At 38.1% G+C, this 18,986-nt stretch overlaps 1 protein-coding gene across 1 annotated transcript in view; it reads right to left on the reverse strand.

Annotated features, from left to right (window-relative positions):
* The window catches only part of NUP98 (nucleoporin 98 and 96 precursor), a 104,072-nt gene that overhangs the window by 25,616 nt on the left and 59,470 nt on the right, over window positions 1–18,986 (reverse strand). Inside the window, 6 exon segments of the mRNA XM_020967666.2 lie at window positions 9–278; window positions 2,854–3,083; window positions 4,847–5,276; window positions 8,531–8,687; window positions 9,399–9,581; window positions 18,123–18,287. Of these exon segments, the coding sequence (XP_020823325.1) occupies window positions 9–278; window positions 2,854–3,083; window positions 4,847–5,276; window positions 8,531–8,687; window positions 9,399–9,581; window positions 18,123–18,287 (1,435 nt within the window).

Genomic DNA, 18,986 nt, shown 5'->3' on the forward strand with positions numbered 1-18,986 from the left:
TCTCTTACCTATTTGCTGGGCCAGACGGCAGGCCTCACTGATCCTCTTGCCTGTGAGGTAGCTGAAGACTGCCTCCACAGGATTGTCTTGTCGGGACAGGGCTACTTCCTCCTCAATATGATCAGCTGCTGTCTGTGACAGCCAACGGGAGAAAGCCCTTCGGCGCTCCAGGCTCTGCACGTACTCACTGGGCTCATCCAGCTGATCCTCTAGTTCCTTCAGGTGACCCCAGATGGCTTCACAGAGTGTCCACGTCAGGCTCCAGTGCTTTACTACAGCTAATGGAAAGGCAGCAAAAGCTTAAGTGTAGAAATGTGTCCTAGGTCTGGTAAGAACAAGGCAAGCAGGGCTGGGTTGCCTAAAATAAACCAGGGCAGAAACCACCACTGTGGTTGCAAATTCCCCCAAAACACATAAGCTCCTGCTTCCTCACTGAAGAAATTATTCTTAACTTCAGGTCACTTTGTTTGGAATCCTAGGCTATAATCACCATATATCCCAAAAGTATTCCTGTAGGGTCTATACTTCATACCTTTTTCCATGCTCTAACATCTTCACAGTACATTTCATTAGAGTTGTGGTGATCCCTACAAATTTTCCCAATTCAGGAAATCTGCTAAGATAATGTGTGTGTTGGTGGTATCTACATTTATATGTTCCTGCTTAATTTTAAAATCTTTCCTGACTCTATCTAGCTGGGAGATATTTTCTAGTCCAAGCTCCTTATTTTATAAAAGTCAAAGCAGATTTTATTTTTAATGATCTTTTTTTTTCACTTATGCCAAATCTCTTTATTAAGGACTCTAAGCTCAATAAAGGTAAAGAGACTATTCATGCTCAGGTTTTCTCCACTGCTGAACAAAAGGGCCCATACACAACATATGCTTAAATTTAGTTTCTGAATTTAGAAGATAAACTCTCTGAGGACAGGAACCACAAAAACTCTTTTAAGTCAATCAAAAATAACATATGTGAAGATGTTTTGCAAAGGACTATACAAATAATTATCTATAAACTTTTATGTATTGTGAAGAAATGTCTACTATATTTCTAGAATGATACTAAAAATAATTAAGGCAATACAAGAGATAACATAATCAAGTGCCAAAAGGTATAATATAAAGACGATGGGTATTACTGTAGTCCAGGAAGAGAAGAGATCTACCAGTGTCAAGAGAAAGCTGCACTTGAGCTCAGCCTTTAAGAATAGATATACTATCAAAAAAGGCAAAGGAAGGAATTAGTGTACCCCACATCACTAAAAGCATTCTTAAGTCAGAAGACCACTTGTCAGTGGTAATGTATAAAGGACAACAATGTGTGGGGCAGGAATTATACTAGATGACCTCTCAGGTCCTTCCTAATTTACATATCCTCTGAATGGGTCCTTCACTGGAAAACTACTATTTTTGGGAGGGGGAGAACAGTTCTAGAGATGTAGTCTTGCTTTTCCAGAACACCTTATAAAACCCAGGTGCAAGTGCGCTTGATTTTAAGGTCTTAAGACCTACACTTTTGTTAGAACACCAGATTGTGCATTATTAGTTTAACTAGGTTCAAACTGCCATGAAAACACCTACTACCCATTTGACTGCTTTTTCATAGGCTTCTACACTAGATAATCATCCATATGATAACAACTGCGGGTGTTTTCCAAAGCTCTCTCCTGGCCCTATTCTCTCTGTACATTCTCATTTAGTGGCCATATCAGCTGCCCCTCTCCTAAGTTTAACTATAATTGCTATGTTGATGACTCACAAAGCCACACAGCACTCACCCACACATCCTATCAGTTACCAAATCTTACCATCTCTGCTTCCATAAGATCTCTTGCATATAACCCTTTTCTCTCTATTCATATAGAACCACCCTAATTCATGCCCTTATTATGTCTCTCCCGGACTATTTCAATGGTTTAAATACTTTTCCTTCCTCCCCTCCTCAGCAAATACAAGATGGCTCTTATTTCTACTAGGATAAAATATAAAATTCCTGTTTGACTTCTAAAGCCCTTCACAATCCAGACCCAAACTATCTTTCTAGCCTTATTATACATTATTCCTCACCCCTGTACTTCATGGTCTAGCCAAACAAGCAATTTTTTGTCCCTCACACACACTCCATTTCTCATCTGTGTGCCTAGAATGCACTTCCGCATCCCCACCAGAAAAAATCCTTGTCTTCCTTTAATATGAGGCTCAAGAGACACTTTCCCCATCGAGCCTACCTTGTATATGTTACATATGTATCTATGTACATGTTTTCTCCAACAAAAGTATAAAAGCCACTCTGAGACTGTTTCATTCTTTGCATTCTATTGCATCCCCAGAGCCCACCAAAATGCTTGGTATGTAGTAGGTGCTAGATACTGGAAGGACCTGAATTTAATAATACTCTGAAAGAACAAGCTGTGTCAATTGAAGCAGTAAATTTGTTTTTACCATAAGGCAAAGAAAATAAAGAAGACAGTGGGATGATAATTTGATTCAAAGTAAAACTGTAATTTTTTTGGTGTCACCTGGTCCTTCTAGTTTCAGGAAATGCTAGCTAAATGACTACCTATATGACTTTAGGAAGAACACAAACTGCTAGGTTTCAGTTTCCTTTACAGCATCCTATAAAATACCAGCTCTAAAACTCAAGAAGCAATTACTAGATATGTGACCTTGGACAAGTCCTGCTCTCTGGGTCTTACTTTAGACTAAATCTCTTCAGGTCTTTCCTATACCTGCATCGGAATCTATTAATTTCACCAAAAATCAGAGTTAAGAAAACTTTTCTTTTTAGGTCTTCACATTCTATTTCCTATGTTCTGACATCAACTGAGTTAGGGCAGCCAGAATGAATACTCACTTTCTGATTCTGCTAAGTCTCCTGATATCTCTTTCACCCAGTCTGCATAGTCGTGAATGACGGCTACTCCAGGATTGGGGACCACGACAGGACACAGCTCATCCACATGGACAGTGCTGTGCTTAAGCTTGATGTCCAGGGGAGTCTGGTATAACTGTAAATCTCTATCCATCCTCTTTTGTCTCAAGCTCAGTTTTTCCACATGGACTTTGAATGGGGACTCTGTTAGTCTAAAAAGTAAGAAATTAAGTCAGTATGGGAATATGGAACAAGTATTTACATGGCAATGAAGGCACTGTTGCATTTTAAGATTAAGGGATATTATACCATACAACCTATAGTTTAAAGGAATTTAGAGCACTAAGGTCAAATGGTATAGAGCTCAATTACAATACAATGGGGAAAAAAATCATTACATGAATTTTCTTAGAACTAAATCATGCTTATGCCTTGGTTGTTCTCAGAAGCAAATTACAGTTTATAGTAGTCACAAACATTGGTTCAATTAGATTTCAGACTGTCTCATTCCAAAGCTGGAAAGGTTCTAGTAAGACATTACAGAACATCAAGTAGTTCTACTAGCCAGGTGTCTAAGCTTAGAAAGCTGAACAACTGGGTAGAATCAGAATCTCAAGAACAAATGTCATCTACCTAACCTCTTACCTCAGCCTCAACTATGATTTTCCTCTGCAGCATCCTGACAAACAGTGACAACAATGATAATGAACTATATCAAGCCAATCTGTTCATTTTGTAATACTTCTAATTACAGTGAAGTTGTTCCTTGTGTTGAAACAAAATACGTCGGTCCCCTGTAACTTTACCTCATGCATCCTAGGGCTCTTCCCTCTGGGCCCATACAGGGCAAGTCTATTCCTTTTGCCTAATGATAGTATTTGAAGACTGTAATCTTTTTGTTGCCAACCCCAGTCCATGTCTTTTCTTTGTCAAGGCTAAAACTTCCCCCTCTTCCCACTTCTTTTAATCAATTCTCCTATGACATGGTTTCTAAAACCTTTGCTAACAGAAATCTGTTTCGCTTCATTATACATATTAGTGGTCAAGGGTTACGTTCTCTCCCCCTGCCATGGGGACAGGGAGATAAAAGATTTTTGTTAATCAAAATAAAATTTGAAAACTTAAAACCCCCCACAACCTTGATTGACTGCTCTCCCTTATATGCTCTCTGGCTTGTTCTCTGTCATAAAGTGTAGCAATCAGAACTGAACATGAACTTGGGAAGTTTTAACTAGTTCAGAGTGTATCATTCCCTTGTTCCAGACACTACGTATTTTACATTAAAAAGGTCAACAGCTTATTAATATACATCAAAATGAACTCAATATAATCATAATCCAGTTTAGAAGCCTGAAAGCTGGAGGAGACTTCAGGGGTTATCTAGTCCACAGGTGGGAAACCTGCAGTCTCGAGGCCACATGTGGCCCTCTAGGTCTTCAAGTACTGAGTCCAAACTTCACAGAACAAAGCCATTTAATAAAAGGACTGGTAGTGTAAAACTTGAGACTCAGTCAGAAGGCCACACCAAAGGACCTAGAGGGCCACATGTGGCCTCAATGCCCTAGGTTCCCACCTCTGATCCTAATCCAACCACTTCATTTTATAGAAAAGTAAACCAAGACCTACAGAGGTGAAAATGACTTCCCCAAATTCCATCTCTCTTTTTACTGTATCACTCTGCTCATGTAACTATTAAATAAGAGGCAGAAGATACTTAAGTGGTGCTCAAGTTAAGTTCTATACAATTGTAATGATTCAAGGATAACAGAAATCTGACCTACTCATGAATTATTCTAACATCATCTACTGTCTAAAAGTCCTTAAGAATGCAGGCAGGCCAAACTAATTAGTAAACAAAATAAGACCAGAACCATGTGATCTCCTGATCTTGTCCTTAGCCTTTTCAACTGCGTCTTCTATCTCCCACCCACCCCCCAAAAAAAGAAAGTTGAATGAGTTGAGAAACATTGCTCACGATTTGACAGTTATTGGGTTAGGCAGGAATCCATATTCCATAGATTCAGTGTTGTGATGATCTCCAGGTTCCTGAAATCCACTCAGCTGATCACCACTATTGACAAAGGTCCAGTTGGGGCCCCAGCCAACCCGGAATGAACGTCCCATGAAGAGTGCCATATCCATCAAAAGCTTTCCTTTGCCACAGGTGACAGACTTTTCCAGGGGAACAAGTCCTGGCTGTCTTCGAGCACCCACAGTTTTTAACTGGACCTCAGGCGCTGGGGTGGGCACTGCAAACACAGGGGCCAGTGGTGGAGGGACTGACCAAGGAGATGTAGAAGGGGCACTTGTTAAAGATGAAGTTCTGGGAATTCGACATTCTGGCACAGAGGCACTTGGCGAGAGAAAAGCTCCACTTGTAAGCTTTGACTGTAGTAAACCACCAACTGAGGGGAAGGGAAGAAACATTAAGAAAAAGTCCAGTTAGTCTATCACTTCTTTAAAAATTGCAGCCCAGGGTAGCTAGGTGGCGCAGTGGATAGAACACTGGCTCTGAAGTCAGGAGGACCAGAGTTCAAATCCAGTCTCAAACCAAACACTTGACACTTACCAGCTGTGTGACCCTAGGCAAGTCACTTAACCCCAATCGTCTAAAGACAAAAAAAAAAAGCAAAAAACCAAAAAATGCAGCCCACAATGACATTACATCAAGACTCACTAAATTAATCTTTAATACAAACTATTTGTTGGGTGCTGGAGTGGGATAAAAAATACCAAATTACTTTACAGTAAAGAATTGATACAACCTCTCGAAACAAACCCAGGAACTAAATGAACACAATTACAAAACATTTTTAACACAAATAAAGTCAGATCTAAATAACTGGAAAAACATCAGTTGCTCATGGGTAGGCCGAGCTAATATAATAAAAATGACAATTCTACCTATGCTAATTTAGTTATTCAGTGCCATACCAATCAAACTGCCAAAAAATTATTTTATAGAGTTAGAAAAAAATAATAACAAGATTCATTTGGAAGAACAAAAGGTCCAGAATATCAAGGGAACTAATGAAAAGAAATGCAGGGGAAGGTGGCCTAGCCGTTCCAGATCTTAAATTGTATTATAAAGCAGCAATCATCAAAACTGCTTGGTACTGGCTAAGAAATACAGTAGTGGATCAGTGGAAGAGGTTAGGTATACAAGACACAACAATCAATGACTATACAAATCTACTATCTGATAAATCCAAAGACTCCAGCTTAGGATAAGAACTCATTATCTGACAAAAACTGCTGGGAAAACAGGAAAAGAGTATGGCAGAAAATAGGCATAGACCAGAATATACCAAAATAAAGTCAAAATGGGTACATGATTTAGATATAAAGGCTGATACTATAAACAAACTGGGAGAGCAAGGAATAGTTTACCTATCAGATCTATGTAGAACAGAAGAATTCATTACCAAACAGGAGGTAGAGAACATTACTAAAAGCGAACTGGATAACTCTGATTACATTAAATCGAAAAATTTTTGCACAACCAAAGCCAATGCAACTAAGATTAGAAGGAAGGTAGAAAATTGGGAAAGAATTTTTACAACCAGTCTTTCTGATAAGGGCCTCATTTCTAAAACATATAGAGAATTAAGTCAAATTTACAAGAATATAAGTCATTCCCCAATTGATAAATGGTCAAAGGATATGAACAGGCAATTCTTAGATGAAGAAATTAAAGCCATCTATTGTCATATGAAAAAATGCTCTAAATCACTATCGATGAGAGAAATACAAATCAAAACAACTCTCAGGTACCACATCACACCTATCAGATTGGCCAACATGACAAAACAAGAAAATGATAAATGTTGGAGGAGATGTGGGAAAATTGGAACACTAATTTGGAACAAAATTGTTGATGGAGCTATGAAATGATCCAACCATTTTGGAGAACAATTTTTAACTATGCCCAAAGGGCTATCAAAATGTGCATACCCTTTGACCCAGCAATAGCACTTCTAGGGCTATATCTCAAAGAGATCATACAAATGGGAAAAGGACCCACATGTACAAAAATATTCATAGCAGCTCTTTTTGTGGTGGCAAAGAATTGGAAATTGAGAGGATGCTCACCAACTGGGAAATGGCTGAACAAGTTGTGGTATATGAATGTAATGGAATACTATTGTGCTATAAGAAATGATGAACAGGCTGACTTCAGAAAAACCTGGAAAGACTTTTATGGTCTGATGCTTAGTGAAGTGAACAGAACCAAGAGAACATTGTACATAATAACAGTCACGTCGTGCAATGATTAATGTTGATAAACTTAACCTTTCCCAGCAATACAAGGATCTAAGACATTTCAAAGGCCTCCTGATGGAAAATGCTTTCCACATCCAAAGAAAGAACTATGGAATTTGAATGCAGATTGAAGCATACTATATTTGCTATTTTTTTCCCTCTTCTGTTGAGTTTTGTTTCCTCTTTCTGGTGGTTCCTCCTATTGGTTGTAATTCTTATTTATAACAACCCTAATGTGAAAATATGTTTAATAGGAATGTATATGTATAGCCTATATCAGATTGTGCACTGTCATGGGGAGGTGGGTGGGAAGGGGAGAAAAATTTTAAACTCAAAAGCATATGGAAGTGATTGTTGATAAATCAAAATAAATTAATTTTTTAAAAAATGATACATAGAAACCAAAAATATAACTACTCTCAGTTGAAGTATGGGTTTAGTAAGGGATAACTAAGGACATTCTCTATGGGTATGTTTTACTTCTTACCATTAACTGGTTCCACCAAAACACCATGTTAGGATAAATGACATTAAGGAGATAGCTAGTTTCCATTAAAGCAGGATTCAGAAGCAGACCGACATTCAGAGGTGTTAATATGACTGGAGTTCAAGTATTAGTATGGATGAATCTCAGGCATTTAGCCGACCAACACTACCATGGTGTTTTGTCACAAAGCACTGCAAGTTGGTTATAATATTGATGTTATTCAAGAATAGCACTGGTGGAAGCAGTTTTACATGGATATACCTAATGATCTAATTCATACTATTATCAGACCCAACAGGAGGCAAGTAACATAAATATTTTTTTCATTTACACATAAAGTCCTGGTACTTTGTATGTGCTTCTCTCACAAGGATATTCTGTTGTAGTTTTAAATCAAATGTTTTCTGATGAAGTTAATTAAATAAAGACATTCAGAAAGGGTCATTTTCTAATTCTGGAGTATCTTAAATCATATTATTTCAAAAAACATCTCTCTGTACCTAACATATTAAGTGCACAGTACTAAAGACATAAGGATGAAGTAAAACATGATTCCTGCCTACAAGGTCCTTAAAGTCTAGTAGGGGAAGCAATACCTGTATACAAATACAAAGAATACAAATTAGAATACAACATGTGAGGTATTAGGAAGCCAGAGGAAGAAGAAATCACCTCTCACTCTATGTTTGTTACTGGAACTGAGAGAAAGAATGGAGTATTTAACAGTTCTGAGGGGACAAAAGAGATAAATCACAAGAAATTACAGAAAAGTTAGAAAAAAACAGAGACTTATTTGCTCCATCTTTAAGGGAAGCACTGTCAAAGCTCTATCTGAAAGCAAATCATTGTGTCCTTAGGTTTTTATGAAATTATTACCCGTGGACATTTTATTATTTCCTCTTACCATACCTAATGTTCGGGATTTTGGTGGGTGTGCTGATGAAATGGGAAGTCTGGGAGAACAGATTTCTTGAGAAGGGTCTACTTTGGAAGGAAGCTTGCCAAAGCGCTGATCAAGGACCCAATCTGCATCTTCTTCCTCAGCAAGCAAAGATGCTTTCATGATCTAAAAGAGCAATACCACAGAGTGAGTTTGTTCCCCTAGTGTCTCCAAGGTCATTAAGGCAATAATGTATTAGCTGCAGCACGAATAACTCTACCCCAGGTTTCTCTCTGAATCTATTAAGAGATATACATATTTTCCACTCACATACACACATATGTACATACGTATGCATACAGGTATGTATATTACACGCATGCATATACAAATACCATAAATTTCTCATGGTTTACTAAGATACAATCAACAAGAAATCAATTCTATATAATGATATCCTTGGTCTCCAATGGAAGTGAGGTAATGTGCAAGGACTGAGACCTTTGGACTGATCAGTGAAATCGGAGTGATGAAGAGAGTGCTGGCTTTGCCAATAATCTGCTACAGGACCTTGAACCAATTCCTTTCCATCTCTGAGAGCTTAGTTTCCTCACCTGTAAAATGAGGGCTTGGACTAGATGATATTTTAAGGCCCTTCCACCTATGTCTACATTAACAAGTTCATAGAAGGAGAGCAATCCTTTGATTCCTTATCAAGTCCTCTCAAGAGAAGTGAAAAGTTAAAACTTAAAACACAGACCATATTCTCCCTCACCCTCAAAACTGTAAATGCTGTTGGCATTCTAATATATCAAAATAGGGAAGTGGCCTAAGTTTAGCTAAAGGGAAAATCACACTGACTTTCTACCCCACTTGTAAAGTGGGTAAGAAATTCACCTGTAAAACATGTGGGTTAATACCCAGTGAAGATGCAATGTGTGTTGAAGCGGACACAGGCTCTTGCTCTTCAGGGATGATTTCTTCTACTATGGAATCCAAAACTGGCTCCTGGGTGATATCTATCATATCGCTGTCCAGCTCCACAACCCTCCCTAGCTGTTCCACCTCTGGGCTTTGGCTCTGTAGACATCAGAAAGATGGAGAAATGATATTAAATGATGCTGCATAAGTTCAAAGTTTCAAGACTTCAAAGCCTGTTTATTCAGTCCACCACAGGACAGGGTTCAACAAGGGTCCACAACCACAATGACAGTACCTTCCCAAGTACTCAATGGAATCTAAGCCCTAGAAGAACGAGGGGTAGTTCTTATATGGGAACCTAGAGTATAAACTGATGCCTACGGCAACAACTCCACGACCCCTAAATTGCAACAGACTAGCTATTTAGAGCAGCTTAGGAATCTGGGGATATGTTATGTCCTTCCTAAACCAGCAATTTTTGCCATACTCTTCCTGTGGTCGCCTCTTACATTCTCACAGTCCATAAGTCACAGTTAATACAGTTAAGTTAGAAGAGGAAGCAGAAACTTGCAACTCAGATTGTGTTACATTTACCATATATTGTGTTAGGCAGAGAAGGAAGTTCTTAGTGCAAAAAGGTTAGATATCTAAAACCTCTGGACAGTCTACCAAAAAAAAAAAAAAGCTTCATGACCATGTTGAGCATAGTGAGACATGAGTTAAGTCTGCTACTTCTTGCAAGAAGAAACAAGAAATACTACCAATTCTGGGAACGGTCCTATTGTGTTTAAAAACATCAAGACAATAGGAAATTTTTTGTATTTTTATTAAGAAGTTTTAGTGATAAACATGAACAACAGTTTACAGTGCAGAACGATAAAACATTCACAAAATAAAAGGTACATTTATCACTTGGCACACATTCCTCAAGTACATCCCATAAACTGGGACCTGACTTTATATTATGCTAATAAACCAATAAACTCATTAACAGACATTTCCCACAACAATAAACTACCAATTATTTCTCATTTCACTGTAGCAAATTTTCTGAATTTTATCTTCACAGGGCTTTTGATTCTAAGTAGCCATCATTCATGTTAAGCCCCAAATGAGTGACATTATACATAAATGAATAGCAAAAGAAATTTTCATAATTTCAATAGATAAAATATGACCTCGATCTCTTGGCCTCCTGCAACTTTTAAGACAGGCCTAAATGGGCATATTAAATACTATCACCCTGAAGTTTCTTTAATATTCCAGTAAGGGGATGTGTGATCTCATATTTCAAGTACAGAAAAAGAGAGAGATGCAACAGTGAAGTAATTTATGCAGATTGGTACAGAAATTCTGGAGAAAGGGAACAGAAAACAGACTGATACACTACCACATATGCTGGATTTTCTGGCCAGATCAAGTCTTAGTACTGCTGTCTACCACCTGCGATCACAGACAAATTCCATGTGTCATCTTGGATCTCTCTATAAAGAAAGGGGGTTGGATCTCTACACCTGTAACCCTAGAGTCTAAATATTGTACCATAACTCTCCAAGGTGTGGAAGTAATGAATGAAAAATACGGTGATGTCCAATTATTTGACTGCTCTGAAACTTGTTAGAAACCTTTGGAATTTAATAATCCTATTCCTCACACCTATAGGACCATAAATTGAGTTACAAGATTATCTATTTCACCTTCCTTATTTAACAAATAACATGTAGGTGAGGAGGCACAATATCCAAAATAAATATAATTTAATACTGGAGTTTCTAAGACGTCAATTTTTCTCACACTAAACATTTGCCCTAAACTTAGAAAAAGCCTTATGTCTCTGAACTGTCCAAACAGTCATTAATTAACCAAAACTACAAACCAGGAGAATTTAGTCCTATCGTTAATTGGAGAAGCCATGCAAAGAACAATGAAGGATAACTGAAGGACCAGTTCTTATACCCATCCCTCCCCATTTGAGAATTTCTTTTTTAAGGAATGGAATATTTGCAAAAGAGAAGTTTCAAATGACACAACTGCTTAGCCAATCACTACTTAAGTTAAATATATACAGCTGTACTTGCTTTATTTTTTAAAAAAATAGACAAAAATTGAATGAGTAACCCAAAAGTAAAGGGTGGTTTAAATTAAGTAACAGATTCTAAGAAATCATATTTTTGGCCTAAGAGATGATCATTTAGTGACAATGGTGCTAGGAAAAATAGCAAAAATTGACTCAGAGCATCATTATATGTCAGAAAATGTTTTATTTCCATTTTATTTTAAAGCTGGACCCATGATTTTCCTAGATTATTAGTACTAAAAAGACTTCCAAATATATGTAATTCCAACACAAAATTTCAAGTATTCTATTGTTAACGGAAAAAGCAGAGTTAGGATATGGGAACAAATCTTAGCTCTGTTGTTCACCAGCTTTTGTGATGCTGGTAATAAAGCTTTAATTTTGTGCTTTAATTTTTCAATCTGTAAAATGAGTGGGTTAGACTATATCAGGGGTTCTTAATCTTTTGCATGTGTCTATGGAGTGCTTCTTAAGAATGTTTTGCTGACTAACATTCGTAACTGAAAAAAAAAAAGACGACAAATTTCAGTAATAAGTGTAAATGAAGATGTACGTTTTTTTCTCATTAAAGTTCACAGACCCTGAGAAATCTAGCCAGTCGCTCAGATTAAGAACCACGGCAATAGATGATCCCTAATGTCTCCTCCTACTATAAAACCTGTGATCTTCTATTTTCCCTGTATACATTCAAAGTTGGCAAGACGTGAAATGCAGACCTTAAATCAACAACTTTATACAACTGCTACTATATCAAAAGCAAGGAAGGAAGCAATGGTGGGGAAGGTAACTATTATAGCTGTGTGATTTTACTTTTAGAAAAGGTTTTCCAAAAGATGAAGGCAGTTGGGCAGTTGCTATTTCAAGTCAAAAAAGAGCAAAAAAGAAAAAAAAAGTCCCAGTCATTTCACTCCACCAGCCTTGTATTTTTCAATTTAAACCAAAAAAACAAACCAAACCAAAACAGTTATGTATGAAAAAAATTTTAGTTTCTGAGCAATTCAACTAGCCTACTTTGAAGAAATAAAACTGATGACATAAGTTCAAATCATGAGTCTAATGCAAGGTTGAGGTCAAAAGCCACATCACTCTGTCTATGAGAGTCAATAGGTCTGAGAAAAAGCCTAAAATCATAAGAAAAACCTTTCTACAAATGCCTTAGCTCCATTGTAGGACTACTAAGGTACTTACTAGGTTTAGAGGAATTCTCTCTAACTAGTGGAGGAGGAAGGCTGTCTTCTAACTGCTCAGATTCTCTTGGGTCTTTACAGGTCCAGATAAAGCTTGTCCAAACCAAATGGAAATATAGATCCTACAGAGGTACTAGAGAGGAGGGAAAAAATGCAGGGAAAGGTGTATGGAACACTAACCCATGAGAGATAAGCTCCACCTATGCCCACCAAGTGACTTAAGAATGTAACTGAAGGACAACTTCATAAATCTTGCACTGGAGAGTAACCTATGCTCACAGCCCCCTGGTCACTAAGGTAGCTGGGGAAGGGGAAGGAAACAGTTCATTCATCCTGATAAAGCAAATTTAGGGTCCTTCCTGATTAGCAACTACAAACAGTCTGCAATGACAAGTACTTTGTCTTTTGTCTTCATCTCTTACTACACCTGAACATAAAGCCACATCTTGCACTACTGATAAGTCAGGTTTGAACATGTCTATAATACCTGAAGACATAAAAAGCAGCAGCAGTCAGAATTGTGCAGGCACAGATACCTGGGAAGTTCAGAAATAGTCATCTACCTACTCCTTTTCCCTTCTCAGAAACTCATCTTCCTGCTGTTTCTATAGCTCTAATACATACCAATGCTGGTCAAGAAAAACTCAGTTAACCTCTGTTTGTTTTATGATTTCACCATTAAAAGAGCTAGGTGGAAGAGGGTAAAGCCAACACGGCAGAGAAAAGTCAGTGACTTGCTTGAGCTCTCCCCAAAATCTCTCTAAACACCATTAAATAATGCCATAAAACAATTCCTGGAGCGGCAGAATCCAGCCAAAGACAACTTAGAAGGTCAGTAGGAAAGGTCTGTTACATCTGGGTGAGAGTGGAGCACAGTTCAGCACAGCCTGCACCAGCTCAGAATGGGCCTCAGCAAACCATGAGTAGGCCTTGGGAGCCACTGAAATCATCCTCAGCTGCTTCCAGAGCTCTCAGCCCTCAGATGTTAAGTTAAGATGTTAAGTGGGGATCAGGAGATTACAGGGGTCTCTTTGCTAGCACTGGGGGCAGGATTTTGTTGTGTTACCCATACTTGGATCCAGGTTGCAGTCCTAGGTGACAGTCACAGGGCTAGGAGGGGCATTAGCCTACCAGAGCTTGCAGCCACAGTAGACTGGGGACCCTCCTCACAGTTCCAGGGCAGAAAAGAGTGCTTGTGGTCACTCACAGACCAGAGCAGATGCCAGGAGAATAGTAAACACATCTCTCCTTAGATCATACCTCTTTGGAAGAACTAAAAACTTACAGGTCCCTAGAAGAATCTCTGAAAACAGCTGCACAAAAACCCCTAAACCTTGGGGCAGGATACCCTGGAAGCAATGTTCCACTTCAGCAAAGAGTTAAAAGTCAAGAAATAAGCTGGAAAATAAGCAAACAACAGAAAAAAATTTTGAGCATAGAAAGTTACTACGGTGACCAGGAAGGTTAAAACACATACTCAAACAGACTAGGACAAATGGCAAAAGAGGCACAAAAAGTCAGTAAGGAGAAGAATGACTTGAAAAGCAGAATTGGCCAGGTGGAAAAAGAGGCACAAAAATTCACTGAAGAAAAGAAGTCCTTAAAAAGTAGAATTGGCCAAATGGAAAAGGACGTACAAAAGCTCACTGAAGAAAATAATCCCTTAAAAATTAGAATTGAGAAAATGGAAGCTGACAATTTCATGAGAAATCAAGAAACAATAAAGCAAAGCCAAAAGAATGAAAAAATAGAAGACAATGTGAAATATCTCATCGGAAAAACAACTGACCTGGGAAATAGATCCAGGAGAGGTAATTTTAAAAATTATTGGACTCCCTGAAAGCTTTGATAAAGAACCCCAAGATATAAAATCAAAATTGAAAGAATCTACCAATCATATCCTGAAAGAGATCCCAAAATGAACACTCCCAGGAATATTATAACCAAATTCCACAGCTCCCAGGTCAAGGAGAAAATATCACAAGCAACCAGAAAGAAACAATTCAAGTATCATTTAGCCACAGTCAGGATAACACAAGATTTAGCAGCTTCTACACTAAAGGATCTGAGGGCTTAGAATATGATGTTCTCAAGAGCAAAGGAGCTAGCCAAGAATCACCCACTTAGCAAAAATGAGTATAACCTTTCAGGCGGGGGAAAAAAAAAAGGATATTCAATGCAATAGAAGTCTTTCAAGTTTGAACTCACGTCCTCCTGCCTTCAGGGCCAGTGCTCTATCCACTGTGCCACCTAGGTGCCCCTGACTTTCAAGCATTCTTGATGAAAAAACCAGAGCTGAACAGAAAATTTCACTTTCAAATACAAGACTCAAGAGAAGCATAAAAAAATAAACAGGAAAGTGAAATCATGAAGGACTTTATAAGGTTAAACTGCTTATATTTCTACATTGGAAGATGATACTTGTAACTTATAAGAACCTTCTCATTTTTAGGGCAGTTAGGAGTATATATAGAAAGAGGGCACAGGTGTGAGTTAAATATGAAGGGATGATATCTAAAAAAATATAATTAATGGGTGAGAGTGGAATGGGCTGGGAAAAAGGGAAAGAGAGACGTAGAACGTCTGACATAAAAAAAGGCAAGAAAAAGCTTTTACAGTGGAAGTGAAGATGGGGAGGGGGAGTGAATGAACCTTACTCTCATCAGAATTGGCTCAAAGAGGGAATAACACACATACTCAACTGGGTATAGAAATCTATCTTACCCTACAGGAATGTAGGAGAAGGGATAAGAGAAAGGGGTGGGGGGATAGAAGGGAAGGCAGATTGGGGGAGGAGGTAGTGAAAAGTAAAACACTTTTGAGGAGGGACAAGTGAAAAGACAGAGAGAATAGAATAAACGGGGTGGGTGGGAACAGGATGGAGGGAAATATAGTTTAGCAATAGCAAATGTGGAAAAAATTTTGAAGCAAATTTGTCTGATAAAGGCTTCATTTCTCAAACATACAGAGAACTGAGTCAAATTTATAAAAATAAGAACCATTCCTCAATCAATAAATGATAAAAAAAAAATACAAACAGTTCCAGATGAAGTAATCAAAGCTATCTACAGCCACATGAAAAAATGCTCTAAATCACTACTGACTGGAGAAATGCAAATTAAAACAATTCTGAGGTACTACCTCATACCTATTAGATTGGCTAATAGGACAGAAAAGGAAAACGACAAATGGTGGAAGGGAAGTGGAAAAAAATGAGACATTAATGCACTATTAGTGGAGCTGTGAACTGATTCAACCATTCCACAGAGAAATTTGGAACTATGCCCAAAGGGCTATAAAACCATGCATATCCTTTGACCTAGCAATACCACTACTAGGTCTGTATCCAAAAAGAGATAAAAGACAAAAAGGAAAAGGATCTCTATATACAAAAATATTTATAGCAGCTCTTTTCTGGTGGCAAAGAACTGGAAACTGAGGGGATGCCTCTTAATTGGGGAATGCCTGAACAAACTAGTTTGTGACTGTAATGGAATACTATTGTGCTGCATGAAATGATGAGCAAGATGCTCTCAGAAAAACCTTGGAAGACTTATACAAGCTGATGAAAAGTGAACTGTGTACAAAGTAACAATATTATTGTAAGTTGATCAGCTGTGAATGACTCAGCTATTCTCAGCAATACAAGACAACTCTGAAGGACTTATGATGAAAAATGCCATAAAGAACTGATGGTGCTTGGATACAGATTAAAGCATACTTTTTTTTACTTTATTTTTCTTGAGGTTTTTTTTTTGGGGGGGACGGGGCGAATGTGGGGTCCTATGTTTTCTTTCACAGCATGATTAATATGGAAATATACTTTGCATGACTACTCATGTATAACCTATATCAAATTGCTTGCCTTCTCAATGGGGGGGAGGGCGAGAATTTGGAACTCAAAGTTTTAAAAAAGAACGTTAAAAACTTTGTACATTTAATTGGGGGAAAATAAAATACTAAATAAAAACGAGCTGGGTAACAACCAAGAGGACCTGCTGGCACAAAGTTTTACTAGTTTCTGCTATTTGTACATACAGAAAATGCTTCTATTCCATAGGGGTTGAGTACTGTCTATTAACAGTAGTAATTTAATACCCCACCCCCCCATGACCCTTAAGAAATGTGTTCCAGGAAAAAAAAAAAAAGGAAATATGTTGCAGAAGACAAAAACTACTATGGACAACAGGAAGAGGAAACAGATGCTTATGACAAAATGGGTATGGACATGGACACACACACAAACACTCGAAATTAAGCAAAGTGGTTCAAGGATATACCATTCTCCAAATCCTTATTACTCCACTACACTGCAATTACCAAAAAGTCTTTGTGGGGAAGGATACTGCAAACAGAGCACATCAAGTTGAATTACAACACGCCTCTATTTCACCTACATACACACACATAAAGCCGTGTTGGAAACGCAGAAAATATTTCCTAAAGAAATATTTTTAAAAACCATAAAAGCTGCACATAATAACAGCAAACAAATTATTTGGCATGTAAAATGTCCAAAGAACCAGCTTTCATCAGATAAAGCAGTAGGGACACTTAAAAGGAGAAAGCCTGCATTAACACTTCCCACTCTCACTACCCCCCAAAGAATAACATTTTTTAAATTTTGTTCAAACATCACCCAGACAAAAGCTAAATTCTTGTTATGCTAAGATATTATACCAGGAGTTTAAAGTATCAAAATTTTAACCTCTTGTCCTGCAGAAAGGGCCTATACTCTATCCTGGTCTAAATGGCCAAAGACCATTGTGATACAAAACAAAAGCAACAACTCTCAGGTAATTCAAACAACACAGAAATGTCCCCCTTTAACCCCAGGCCCCTCCCAGCTTCCTCCAAAACCAGATTAATTCCTCTGCCCCAAAGTAAACTGTCAAAAATTACATTTTCTATTTTTTCCATAAAAATAGAATGCACCTTTTTAAAATACAAATATACACGTTTGCTTGAGGAACAGGCAAACAACTTGAAAAAACTGTATTTAAAGACCTTTGTCCAAGGCAAATTACATTTCTCAAATAGTAGAGGAGTGAAGAGCAAGGAGTATGTTGCGCATATTCAGAAATGTTGACCAAGATAGAATCTGTTCTGCATGAACCTAGGCAGGTAATACCTATGTGTTATGTATAAGGACAAACACAGAATTCAGTAATTCTCTATTCAGGGAAGAGAAACTGACTGTCTGAAGGGACACAGAGGAAAATTTCAGTTTACCAAAAGATCCTCCAAATCCCTCAAGGGGATAGGTACCCATCCTACCATCCTCCCTGTCCCCCGTCCATTGGTCTCAACTTGATTCCCAACACTTCTGGACTCTTCGGTCTCCAAGTGGTCACACAACAGGTTTGCATTAGCCGACTGGCTTTTGCTCAACTTCCATTTCACCGGTTCTGTTCAAATTCACTGTCCAGTTTCTACCTGGGATGGAAGAGCAGGTTTGCCACTGAGAGCCATTTGTAGTGGTACTGGCTGGCCTACAGGGGGCATGGGAGCTGTTTTCAACTTCTTTGCTTCTGCTTTAGATTGATGCTCCTCCTCATCCTCATCAGAATCCTGTAGGCCATACTTTGAGAAGTGGGAGACCTAGAAAAGAGAAGAATTCAACATAACCAAGGGTTATAAAACTACATACAGAAAATCCAAACTTGTCACAGCATATCAGCCCCACGGGATTGTCAAGAAGTTGTCCTATTTAACCAACATCTGCTTCCCTGTAACTTCTGCTGATTGGTCTCAGTTATAACTCATATACATAGCGTTTTAAAAAGCACCTTCCTCAAAACAAAACACCAAAGCTCTAGTGACTCTTAATTGTCTCCAAACAAAATACAAATTCTATTCTTTAGTATTTAAAACCCTATAAAATCTAGCCTTAAACTATTTTTCCTAAATGATTTCACATTAGTTCTTTGCATTCTTGTTTTGGTTTAGCCAAGCAGCCTTCATGCTTTGGCACGGGCCCTCCTTCTTGTCTGGAATGCTGTCCCTCATTACTTGTGCCTCTTGGAATCCTTAGCTCCATTCAAGGCCAATTTCAAGTGCCATACCCCACGTGTTAGGGGTTTCCTCGTTCACCCAACTTGTAAGCACTTCCTATTCCCCTAGCCCACCAGTTATTTGGAATTTATTTTGAATATACAGATTTATTTAATTTGCATAGTTTGCCTCCCCTCAGTAAAATGTAAAATTCATGAAGTGCCTAGCTCATACCAAGCTAGGTAAATATAAATAAATTCTTTTTTATTACTCTTCTTATACTTTTCTATCATCCTCCTGTTCTGT

Source organism: Phascolarctos cinereus, unplaced genomic scaffold, assembly GCF_003287225.1.
Source record: "Phascolarctos cinereus isolate Bilbo 61053 unplaced genomic scaffold, phaCin_HiC Scaffold_726;HRSCAF=1367, whole genome shotgun sequence".
Lineage (NCBI taxonomy): Eukaryota > Metazoa > Chordata > Mammalia > Diprotodontia > Phascolarctidae > Phascolarctos > Phascolarctos cinereus.